The sequence below is a fragment of the Vombatus ursinus genome, unplaced genomic scaffold (genome assembly GCF_900497805.2).
Source record: "Vombatus ursinus unplaced genomic scaffold, bare-nosed wombat genome assembly UNPS02014801.1, whole genome shotgun sequence".
Taxonomy (NCBI): domain Eukaryota; kingdom Metazoa; phylum Chordata; class Mammalia; order Diprotodontia; family Vombatidae; genus Vombatus; species Vombatus ursinus.
The window spans coordinates 28,284,487-28,296,536 of NW_020954579.1; the positions used below are offsets into that span (position 1 = coordinate 28,284,487).

General features: G+C 37.1%; 1 protein-coding gene across 3 annotated transcripts in view; it reads left to right on the forward strand.

Moving 5' to 3' along the window:
• Positions 1-12,050, forward strand: part of PECAM1 (platelet and endothelial cell adhesion molecule 1) — a 95,896-nt gene that overhangs the window by 50,977 nt on the left and 32,869 nt on the right. Inside the window, exon 14 of one of the 3 annotated variants that reach the window (XM_027872849.1) lies at positions 4,740-4,898. The exons of 1 other annotated variant lie outside the window; for it this stretch is intronic. In XM_027872849.1, coding sequence (XP_027728650.1) covers positions 4,740-4,837 — 98 coding nt within the window. In that variant the 3' untranslated portion in view covers positions 4,838-4,898. Of the gene's footprint in view, positions 1-4,739; positions 4,899-12,050 lie in introns of those variants that run through there. One more of the 3 variants, XM_027872850.1, reaches the window with a different exon arrangement.

Consider the following 12,050-nt stretch of genomic DNA (forward strand, 5'->3'; position numbering starts at 1 on the left):
TTTCTTTCTTTCTTTCTTTCTTTCTTTCTTTCTTTCTTTCTTTCTTTTTCTTTCTTTCTTTCTTTCTTTCTTTCTTTCTTTCTCTCTCTCTCTCTTTCTTTCTTTCTTTCTCTCTTTCTATCATAAGCATAACCATTTATTTAGCAATAAGGCAAAATAAATAATTATAACATAGTTACTGACATTATAGGATGCCCCATCTCTACTCGATGGCTGTCTGTGCTCCCTGGGGTCACTTTTCAATCAGCAGCTATAGTCTCTACCACTTGTGGTCTCAGGCTTCTATGGGCACTACCGATAAGAATATAAGCATATTAAGAATATATGCTAAAAATTATTTGACTGATAAACTCCAGTGGCACCCTGGATTTAATCCCTATATTTAACTTTAGAGCCTGAATCCCTATATCTAATCCTCTAGGATAAATATAAAACCCACTGTTTGGCTTTTGAGGTCCTCCACGACTTTCACTTACTCTATGAAGCAGTGATTCTGGCCTCTTTGCTGTGCCTTGTACAAGACACTCCATCTCCTAACTGTATTTTCATTATCTATTTCCTCTCCCTCTTCACCTCTGGCTTTTCCTGACTTTCCTTGATTCCGTCAAGGCTCCACAAAAATCCCCTAAAAGAAACTTTTGCCAGTCCTCCTTAATACTGTGTCTTTCCTTTGAGACGATTTCAGATTTATTCTGTATATATTAGCTGTTTGCATGTTGTTTCCCCCAGAGACTGTGAACTCCTTGAGGGAAGGGACTGGTTTTGTCTTTCTTTGTATTCTTAGCACAATGCCTGGTACAAAGTAGGTGCTTAATGCACACTTAGCACACTTAGCACAAATGCCTGGTACAAAGTAGGTGCTTAATGAGTATGCTTATTGACCTGAATTGAGAGAGATACACAATGAAACACATCTGAGAAGCTGTTGTTGTTGTTGTATTGTTGTTCATCCTTCATTCTCTGAAGAGGACCATGGCATCATGGAGGTGATGCCATGACTTGCAAGGGAGTTGGATTTAAGCCAAGGAGGGCTATGCAAAGTCATTAGCCTCACCTTCTCCTCCGTAGCCATCTGGTTCCAGTAGCAAGGCATACATTAGGACGACTGGAGATGTTCTCCTGTCTGAAAGCCATCGCTTTAGTGAATAGCACCAGCCTCCTAGGGCAGTAAGGGATGTTGTCTGGTGTGAGTCTCCTTTAGTCACTGCCCGATTTGGGATTAGGAGGCCACCTAATTTGTAAAAAGTGCTCATTGGCAGACTGCCAAATGGGCAGTGAAAGCCACCCCAACTGAACAAGGCCTGGTCCTTTCTCCAGACCTCCCTGCCCTGTATAAAGTCTCACTGCTTAACTTGAGATGGTTCAGGGTGCTATTTTGAGCTAGGGCTGGGTCTTGCATTTGTGCATTGAGGAAGGGAGTGTTCTTAATTAACCCCAGCCTATTGCATAGTATTTTTTTGTCTGTAATTGCTGGGAAAATCCCGTGACGTAAAGCAGGCTCTTTCATTGTGAACAGAAGGCAAACTGGAGCCAAAATTAAGCTGGACCAGGAAATACCTGTCAGGGAAAGGCAGAAAACAATCTCTTAGTTTCTTAGCTGGTTTAATCTTTTGCATACAGCTATAGACACAAAACTAGGGGAAAGTCAGAAATAGAATAGTTAGTATAACCCAGCAGACCATCCTGCAGTTGGAGAGATTCTATAACAAGCATGTGGTGACATATAACAAGTATGTGGTCACAGCTGCAGACTTGAAAGTGTCATCCTTCTTTCCTGTCTTCTTAGGGAGTTGGACTTCTTACAGACTTTGTTTAATTGTTTTTCAGTCACGTCTGAGTCCTCGTGACCCCATTTGAGGTTTTCTTGACAAAGATACTAGGGTGATTTGCCATTTCCTTCTCATTTTACAAATGAGAAAACTGAGACAAAGAGTGACTTGCCCAGGGTCACACAGCTATTAAGTGTCTGAGGCTAGATTTGAACTCAAGTCCTCATGATTCCAGGGCCACATTCTATCCATTGTGCCACCTAGCTGCCCATTATTTCTTATAGCATAGTAATATTCCATTACATTCATGTGCCACGATTAGTTTAGCCATTCCTGAAGGGATAGAAATCTATTTTGGTTCTAGTTCTCTGCTTAAAAAGTTCTGATATATAAATATTTTGGTGTATATGAGGTCTTTCTTTTTGTCTCTTTGGAGTATATATCCACCAGTCGAATCTGTGATCAAAGGGTCTGGACATTTTAGTCACTTTTTTGCATAATTCTCCAGCTGCTTTCTAGAATGGTTATACCAAGTCACAGCTCTGCAGCTCTAATAATGTGAATGTGATTATACATTTCTATCACTGATTATTCCTATCTTTTGTTATCTTTGACAACTTTCTGGATGGGAGATAAAATCTTAGGATCGTTTAATTTGAATTTCTCTTATTATTAGCAATTTGAGCATTCTTGTGTGTGGTTGTGAATATTTTGCAATTCTTTTGAGAACTGTTTGTTCCTCTACTTTAGCCACTTATTTTGGGAGAATGGCTTTTAGCCTTAAATATTTCTCTTAGTTGTCTATCTTGTTATGTATTTTATCTTTCATAACTGACTCTATTCTTTGGTTAGGAATTCATGCCCTACCCATAGTTATGACAGTTATGTGATATATTTTCTAAGAGTTGCATATGCATTTTGAACTTCTTGTGGAAGATGGTATAAAATGTCGCCCTACACATCATTTCTACCAAATTTCTTTCCAGTTTTTTCAGTAGTTCTTCTTATCTATTACATAGGTAATTCTTTCCTAGTTAATTCTGATATTTTTAGGTTGATTGTTCAGTGGGTTTGAGGTCAATCATTTCTGGTTCTTCTTTGATAGGTCTGTTCCATTCTTCTATTTTTTTATTTTTTTAACCAGTTCCAAATTATTATGGTCACTGCTAATTTATATCATAGTTTGAGGTTGGGAAGTGCCATTCCCCCTTCATTCCTACATTTTTTTTTTATTATTTCCTTTGATAATCTAAATCTTTTATTTCTCCAAATGAATTTTGTTATTGTTTTATATAACTCTATAAATGATCCTTTTGGTAGTTTGATTTGCATAACATTACATATGCAAATTAATGTTGGTAATATCATCATTTTTATTATATTGGCATGGCCCAGGGATGAGTACTGAATATTCTTCCAGCTATTTAAATTATTCCCTATTTCTTTAAGGAGTGCTTTGTATTTCTATAGGTATTGGATGTGCTTTAGTGGATTGATTCCCAGATATTTTATGCATTTTATAATTATTTTTAATGGGATATCCCTTTCTCTTTTTGCCACCTGGATTTTGTTATATAGAAAAACAGTTCATTTTGTGGGTTTATTTTGTAGTCTGCAACTATACTGAAGCTATTCTTTCAATTAGTTTCTTTGCTGAACCTCATAGATTTTCTAAGTAAATCATAACATCAGCAACAGGAAAATGGGGTGTCTTTTGCTTTTACTTTTGTTGAATTTATTGGAAATGTTTCTAATGTTTCTCCAGTGCATAAAATTCTGGCTTCTAGTTTTAGATACTTTTTATCGTATTAAAAGAAGATTTATATGCCTCTACATTGTAGTGTTTTTGGGTATAAATGAGTATTATACTTTTTCAAGGGCTTTTTCTGCATCTTTTGAGATAATCATGAATTCTGGATATTTTTTCAAATATGATTATATTGATTATTTTCCTAATATTCAATAATCTTTGCATTGTTAAAATAAATTCAAGTTGACTGGAGTAATTTTTTTTGGTATAAATTTCTGTAGTCCTTTTGATAGGATTTTATTTAAAAATTTTAAATTGATATTCAATAGCAACCTTGGTCTATAGTTCTTTTTCTTTTCTCTACTGGTTTAGTTAATAAGAATATATTTTTCTTGGAAAAAGAATTTAATAAAGTGCTTTCTTTCCCAATCTTTGAGAATAATTTGTGTACAATAGGTATTAATTGTTCTTTAAAGGTTTGATAGAATTCTGTAAATACATCAGGCAGGACCATTTTGTTTTGTTTTGTCTTGGTAGTTTCTTTATAGCTAGTTCATTTTCCTTTTTCTGAGATTGGATTATTTAAGATCTCTATTGCTAGTTCTGTTAATTTGGGTATTTCATATTTTTGTAGGCAACCCCCTATTTCTTTGGACCTCTCAGTTTTGATGGGAGATAATTGTGACAATTATGACTCTTTTATTTTTTCTGGGTTTGATGTGATTTCAACTTTTTTCATTTTTTTTTAAGTACTAGTCCAAGCAGTTTTTGATCAGATTTCCTAAAGATTTATCATTTTTGTTTGTCTTTTCAAGGAACTAGATTTTAGTTTTGTTTAATCAGTTGTCTAGTCTTTTTGGTTTCCAATTTACCTATTTCTCTTCCAACTTTCAAGATTCCCTCTTTTGGGTTTATTTGTTGACCTGATTTTTTAAAATGCACATTCTGTTCTTTAATCTTTTCTTTTTCTATTTTGTTAATGTATGTTTGTAGGGATATAATTTTTGCTCTGAGGACTGCTTTAGCTGCATCTCAGAAAATTTGGCATGTTGTCTTATCATTTTGATTATCATTCACACAGTTGTTCGTTGTTTCCATGACGTTATTTGATCCACTTTTTATTTAAGATTCCATTATTAAGTCTCCATCTAGGTCTGTGTCTTTTGCTCGTACTTTTTGAATTGATTACTATTTTTGTTGCTTTATGGTCTATATGGCAGCAGCTTCAGGGATGGTGACCACCTCATGCTGGAGAGAAGTGTTGGCTATGGATTTTAGAAAGGCACCAGTCCTAGGAGCCACTACCATCCTCAGGTGATGACTATCTTTCCCCATCCATCTGTAGGCACTTCTCCCATTGGCCACTGTTACTGCCTCGAGTGGACTTTACCACTGATCTGGTTACTGCAACTTTATCTCTTGTGGCTCTAATGGATCACCCCAAATTGTACAGTCATCTGAATACTCCTTCCTCATAATACTCATTACCTATGATCAGGAAAGAATAAATACAAAAAAAAAAAACAGAGGTTCACAGACATGTGGTGATTGGAAAAACAATAGAGCAATTGTTCTTCTCCCCACTCCGCAACTCACAGCAGTTATGGCCCATTTACTGCCATGAAGGAAAAGACTGAGAAATTGGCAGGTTGTCCGTTTTGCTTATTTCTGGCCCAGTACCTTCTAAGTCATTAATCTTGTTGGATCCTCAGCCAATTAGAAAATGTTGTTATCATACCATATTGACTGAAAATAGGTTCCTTTCAACTTTCCATATAGTTACTTGGACTGGAATCATGTAGAAAAATATTTGTGTATGTTCAAGAACTAAAACTAGGTAGAGAATACCTGTTTGTGCTTGTTTATTTTCCATTTATGATTTATAAGCTATGCATTTGGTGCATGTAAGTTTAATATTGATAACAGTTTGTTGTTTATGATTCCTTTAAGCATAATATAATTTCCTTGTTTATCTCTTTTGATACCGTGGACTTTTATTATTGATTTGTTTGATTGTGTTATCACAACTCCTTTAAAAAAAAACACCTTATGCATAGTAAATTTTCTTCTAACTTTTCACATATGTCTTTGGTTGTTTGATGTGTTTTTTGTAGGCAATGGATTGTGGAGTTTTTCTTTTCTTATTCATTCCACCACTCTCTTCCACTTTATTATATTGTTTGTTACATTAACATCTAAAGTTATATTACTTAGGTTTATATTTTCCCCCATTTTTGTCTTAGTATTGCTTGAATTTTTTTTGGTCCATTTTCCTCTTTTGTCAGTACTTTGTCCATATAATTACTTTTGTTTAAACTGTATTGATATAACCCTATTTGCATAGGCTCTTTTCCCATTCCTATCTTCAGTCCCGTTTGATAGCCCTTTCCCTAGTTTGGAGATTTTACATAAATTATTGATTTCTTTTCCTTCCTTTCTTTCTCCCTTCTTCCTCCCTTCCTCCTTTCCTTCTTCCTTTCCTCTCTTCCCTCCTTTTTCTTTCTTTCTTTTTTCTTCTCTCCCTTCTTTTCTACATTCTTTTTCTCCTCTCTGTTCAGTGGTTAGTTCAAAATCTACCCTGCTTCTATCTTCTAACTTCTTTTGTTTGTTAGATTTTTTTTTTGTACCTTTTTTGAAGATTTTCTTTGTTTTCTTTTCCTCATGAATTCTCTTCCCTTCCTGTCTCTTCTGAACTTCTGTTCTCTGCTCTGTGGTCTACATTTACTCATTCTTTAATTTCCTTGTGTTACTCATGGAGTTGAAGTTTCTGAAATGTCAGGTTTGAGATCTCTCTTTTAACAATTTTCTCTGTTGTTGTCTTTATAGATCTTGCCCCATCATTCTTTTTTGTTGTTGTCCCTCACTCTTAAAAGTATCAATTCATGAGAGAGCTAATGTGCATAGAAGTAGTATCTCATGGTAGAAATTCTTGTGTTACAAATCATTCAGCTCAGTTCTACCAAATGACTTCCTTGTAAATATTCTCCTCTCCATTCATTATCCCTTGCCCCAGTTTTGGGTCCCATTTGCCCCCAGGAGCTTGCATTTCTCTTTTTGAGGCAGGGTGCTGTCCATGAGAACACAACATTCTCTCAGAGAAGGTGGTCGCTCTTTGTACCAACCTATGGTAAGATCCTCATTCCCATAATAGGCATAGACTCCTCCTACTATGTTGAGTTAAGACCCCCTTTTCATTCCTTCATTTTCAATTTCTCCTTTCTGTAGCCCCTCTTCTTGCTCAGAGATTAGACTTATCAGCCCCTTGACGTTTACCTATGGACTATGTGCCCCTTCTCATTCTGAAATTTTGTGTGAGAATACTTTAATTCACTTGTGTGTGTATGTGTGTGTGTGGGGGGGGGTGTTGTATCATTTAGTCCATGGTACTTCTGTTCTGTTCTTCCATTTTCACTTCTCCTATTTCTCTTACATCTTTATACCTTTAGGTACTTTAAAAATCTTTTTTGTTTTTGTTTTTTAATCCCATAGATCAGTATATTTATTACTATTTTTAAATAAAATAACCTCTAGAGATGGGATAGTACATTTTATTACTTTTCTTTGCTTGATAATTGTATTTATTTACCTTTCTGGTATTTCTGTTGTTTAGGGTGTTTCCAAGTTAAATAGTCTGCTTGTGTATGGGGTTGTTTTTTTTACTGGAATGCTTTAAATGCCTTTATTTTGTAGAAAATCCATCCTTTCTGTTAATGATTGGGCTCAAATTGATATGGTGGGTATATCATTTTAGGTTGCATGTTAAGCTCTTTTGCTTTTTGGAATATTTTATTCCATTTCTTTCTGTAATTTCTAGTGGATGTAGAATAGTCTTGTGTCATTTGAATTTTCTTTCCTTTATGTTTGAAGGTCTGCCACCTAGCTGCTTGCAGAATTTGATGTCATCGGAATTGTTAAGTTTAAATACCATGCATCTTGGAGTTTGAAGTATAGGAGTTTTCCAGAGATGATCTTTGAATTTTTTTTCAAAAAGATTGTGCTTTGTTTTCTATATTCAAAAGTTCTGGAAAGTTTTGTTTTATTTCCTACATTTTGGTGTTCAGGGTTTTTTTTTTTATCTGTCATCTTCTGGGAGAACTATGAGTCTTAAATTGTCTTTATGCATCTTCTCTTTGAAGTCAATGGCTTTGGCTTATGTAGTGATCACATATTTTATTAACATTGCTATCTTTTGCATCTCTTCTGCCAAATTTTCATCCACTTTAGTATCATTGTATCTCATATCTGTGATCCTTTCTTTTGCTTCTTTGAAGAAACTCATCGCAGTGGATTCAGTTTTTTCTAATTTGGCTACTTATTTCTATTTTGAGAGCTATACATTCTAACAGTTATTCCTTCCTAAATTCTTCTCTTACAGATTTCATTTCTCTTTTGAACCATTTTAGAATTTCTTATTTTGTCTCACGCTGTCTTAAAGAACCACAGGGTTCTATATTTCATCAGATTTTATTTTACTTTCCCTAGTCTCATAGTAGTTATTAAAAGGGCTTTATACTCTTTCTGAGGGTTTGGTACTATTCTTCCTTCTAATTTTAGGGTCCTCTGTTAATCTATCTGCCTGTGCTCTAGGTTTTTAACTGAATTTTCTTCCTCATAAAATCTTTGATGCTTTAGTTTTTCCCACCCCCTTTATATTCCTGCATCACTAACCTTTTGACTCAGTCCCCTTTGACTGTGGATATATTTCAAGAGCTGGACTACAAAGCTGCCTCAGCCTCCTACCATAATGGAGGATTTTAATTTCAACAGCCTTATTCTTTGTACTTATTAGTCTCAGGAGGAGGGGGCCCCAACTGTGCTTCAGGCCTCTTTTCTTCACACCCAGTGCAACTACTTAAACTGGCCTCATATCCCAGTTACCCTTGATTTTCATCCTTTTCCTCTCTGACTTGGCTGAATCAATATCAGTCCTTTTTTCCAGTGCTGGAGGAGTATAGGAAAGGTGCTCTAAATAGAGTCTCTGCAATTTTGAGGGTCCCTAAACTAGAGTTCACCTAGGAAGAAGGCAACTGACTATTTCCCCCAGTATAGCTCATCAGAATCAATATTTGCCTTTCAGGGTGGAGAGTGGGTATGCTGACAGTCTCTAGCAGGAGAGGAATTTCAGTATAAGTCCCAGGCACAAACCTGCAGGACAATTTGTGTATCCCTGATTAGAGTGTAGAAGCTAGTAGGGGAGGGGTGCTAAGTGAGTGCTTTAAAGATTAGCATTCTTTGGTATTAATTCATAAGGCTTCTACCTTGGTGGGGCTCCCTCTTTCTTAGCCTGTGTATTTGCTCTACATCTGGCACATTGTTAGTTTTTTGGATGATATTTGAGAGTTAGTGAAGATTGGAGAATGTCTGGTTTTCTATCTTGTTGATCAAGTGACCCAGAAGGCCCAACCTTCTCATTTTATAGGTGATAAAATTGAGAAATGACTCACCCAAGGTCACACAGATAACAAATGGTCTTTTTATTTATTTATTTTTTTTGGCTAGGCAATGGGGTTAAGTGACTTGCCCAGGGTCACACAGCTAGTAAGTGTTATGTGTCTGAGGCCAGATCTGAACTCAGGTCCTCCTGACTCCAGGGTCAGCTGTCCCTCAGATAACAAATGGTATAGCAGGGATGTGAACCCAGGCTCCCTGAATCCAGTATTCTTTCCATTATACCATGCAATGGAATATAACGAGATTGCTGGTCTGAGTTTGGGATACAGAATGCATTTGGGTGTTGAACCCACACTTGTAATAACTACTATGAGACTAGGGAAAGTAAAATAAAATCTGATGAAATATAGAACCCTGTGGTTCTTTAAGACAGCGTGAGACAAAATAAGAAATTCTAAACCCTAACCCTAACCCTAACCCTAATTGCTATGTGAATTCAGGAAACTTGAGCTAGAATCCCAGCTCTGACACTCATTAACTGGGTGGCCATTCCCCCTCTCTGAGACTTGTTTTCTTCATTTGTAAAATGGAACAAGCACTTTTTTAATCCTTAAAGTACCTTTTGCTGTATATTGTTGTTAATCTGGAGTTTATGATGAGGGTGCAGTAGTGGGTATAGAACTGGACTTGCAGCCAGGCAGACCTGGTCTCAGACCCTGACTTTGACACTTACTAACTGAGGGATGATGGGATATTCACTTAATCTCTCTAAGACTCAGTTTCTTCATTTGTAAATAGGGATATTAATACCTATAGTACCTGCCTTACAGGGTTATTGTGAAGCTGAAATGATAAAAAGTATGTAGATCACTTTGCAAACTTTATAACTATATATACATATATATACATATATATGCACACACACAAATGTCATTTGTTATGTTTCAGTCTTACATGTCCTTCTGTGTCCCAACTATTTTTTGTTTGTTTGTTTTTGGCTAGGCAATGGGGTTAAGTGACTTACCCAGGGTCACAAAGCTAGTAAGTATCAAGTATCTAAGGTCAGATTTGAACTCAGGTCCTCCTGACTCCAGGGCTGGTACTCTATCCACCTAGCTGCCCCTCAACTATTATTTTGGCTAGTGACTTATTTTCCCTGAGGACCTGGCTTGTTGTATAGTTGCCATGGTTGCCAGACTCTTAACACAGCCCTTAAGTACCCCGCAGATCAAGACATGGATCTCTCTGGACCTTGGGCTTCTTCAGTTTTAAAATGGGGTGGGAACATGATGACTTCCAAGGCCCCTTCCAGTTCTGACATTCTGTGGTTCTAAATCAGTTCTAAAACATGTTTCAAAGATTCTCCTAGACATATTAGCTGTGTTATCTAATTTCTAATTATTCAGACTAATTAAAGATGTCACAACTTACATTTATATAAGCATTTTAAGGTGTACAAAGTATTTTTGAAAATCATAAAACTCAGAGTGCATATATATTGAGCCATAGCTAGCCATTTTTACCCCTTAGGCAGACAGCACCAAGTACAACCTGGAGGAACAGCTGGTACAACAGAGGGGAGGAGGGATGCAGGGTATCGCTCAGCTGAGTGGTATTGCCTACCTGGGGTGAGGGATGGAGGTAGGGAGGAATACACTTCCTATTTTTCTATTCCTGTAGCTTCCGATTTTAATTATTATTCTGACTAGATGTTAATTTCTATTTTTTTTGAAGTTGCTGAAGGATCACAGTAGGGCAGTATGATGGGAGGGCTGGCCAAAGAGGGCTGAGGCCTTAGAGCATGCTCAGATTTGCCCTTCTTGGTAGTTTGAATAGAGCAAGTATATATATTCTTTGCCTAGTTCCAAATCAACCAGTGGAGACATGATGGTCCTTCTTTGAAACATGAGTGACTGAGAGGCTGGTACTGTGTAGTGATGAGGAGCCTTCCGGTTGGCTGAGGTTCTAGAAGGACTCATGGCTTATTGGCTACTGAAATGGAACAGATTATGCAAATTAAATGATATGAGAAAGAAAAATAAGCAAAAGGGGCCTACTGCACATTTCATGAGCCATCAGTCCTTCTAGCTCATAAGCCGATCAAAAGATTCTTTATCACCACACAATACCAGTCCCTAGGTCATTCATGGCCAGAACTGGTTGGATTAGAACTAGGTGAGAAATATCTGCACATAAAGTGTACATCTGAGCATGCTCTAAGAAATGTGCCCTCATTGGCCAGTCCTCCCATTACATCAGGATCATAGATTTAGATCTGGAAAGTAATCTTGGAGGGCTTTTAGAACACTGCCCTCCTCCCTTTACCGTTGCCTCTTAGTTTCCTTGATTTCCTTCAAGACTGAGCTCAAATCCCACTTATCCCAGGAGGCCTTTTCTGGTCCCTCCAGCCTTCCCCTCTCAGGGTGTTTCCCATATACTAAGCATTTACCTACCTGTTTCCATATTGTCTCACCCATTAGAATGTAACCTCCATAAGGGCAAAGACTATCTTTTTGCCATTCTTTGTATCTCCAGTACTTAGCACAGTGCTTGGCACATATCAAGCATTGGGAAATGCCAGTTGCCTTGACCCCAGTATTTTTTACAGATTGGGAAATGGAGATTCAGAGAGTTTAAGTGACTTGCCCATCCTGACCTAGCTAATAAGTATCAGAGGCAGGATTTGAACCTGTATCTTCCTGACTCCAAGTCCAGCACTCTTTCCATCATGTTGTGGTCAATTGCCTTCTAAATTTTGCACCCTTCTGCTAAACCCTGCTTTGTTGCAGTTCCTATAAATTAATGTCTCTATTTTGCCACTGTTTATATAGGAGAGTGGATTTAGGGAAGGGGGAGTATAGGAAGTGATTATCTCTAGGTTTTATGTAAGTTAATGGGTTCTGGGGCCTAGATAATTATAGAGGTCCCATCCTTTGAGTGAAGGCTCTGCAAATAATTCTGCCAGCTATTATAGTATAGTATAGAAGGACCATCATGTCTCCACTGGTTGATTTGGAACTAGGCAAAGAATATATATACTTGCTCTATACAAACTACCAAGAAGGGCAAATCTGAGCATGCTCTAAGGCCTCGGCCCTCTTTGGCCAGCCCTCCCATCATACTGCCCTACTGTGATCCTT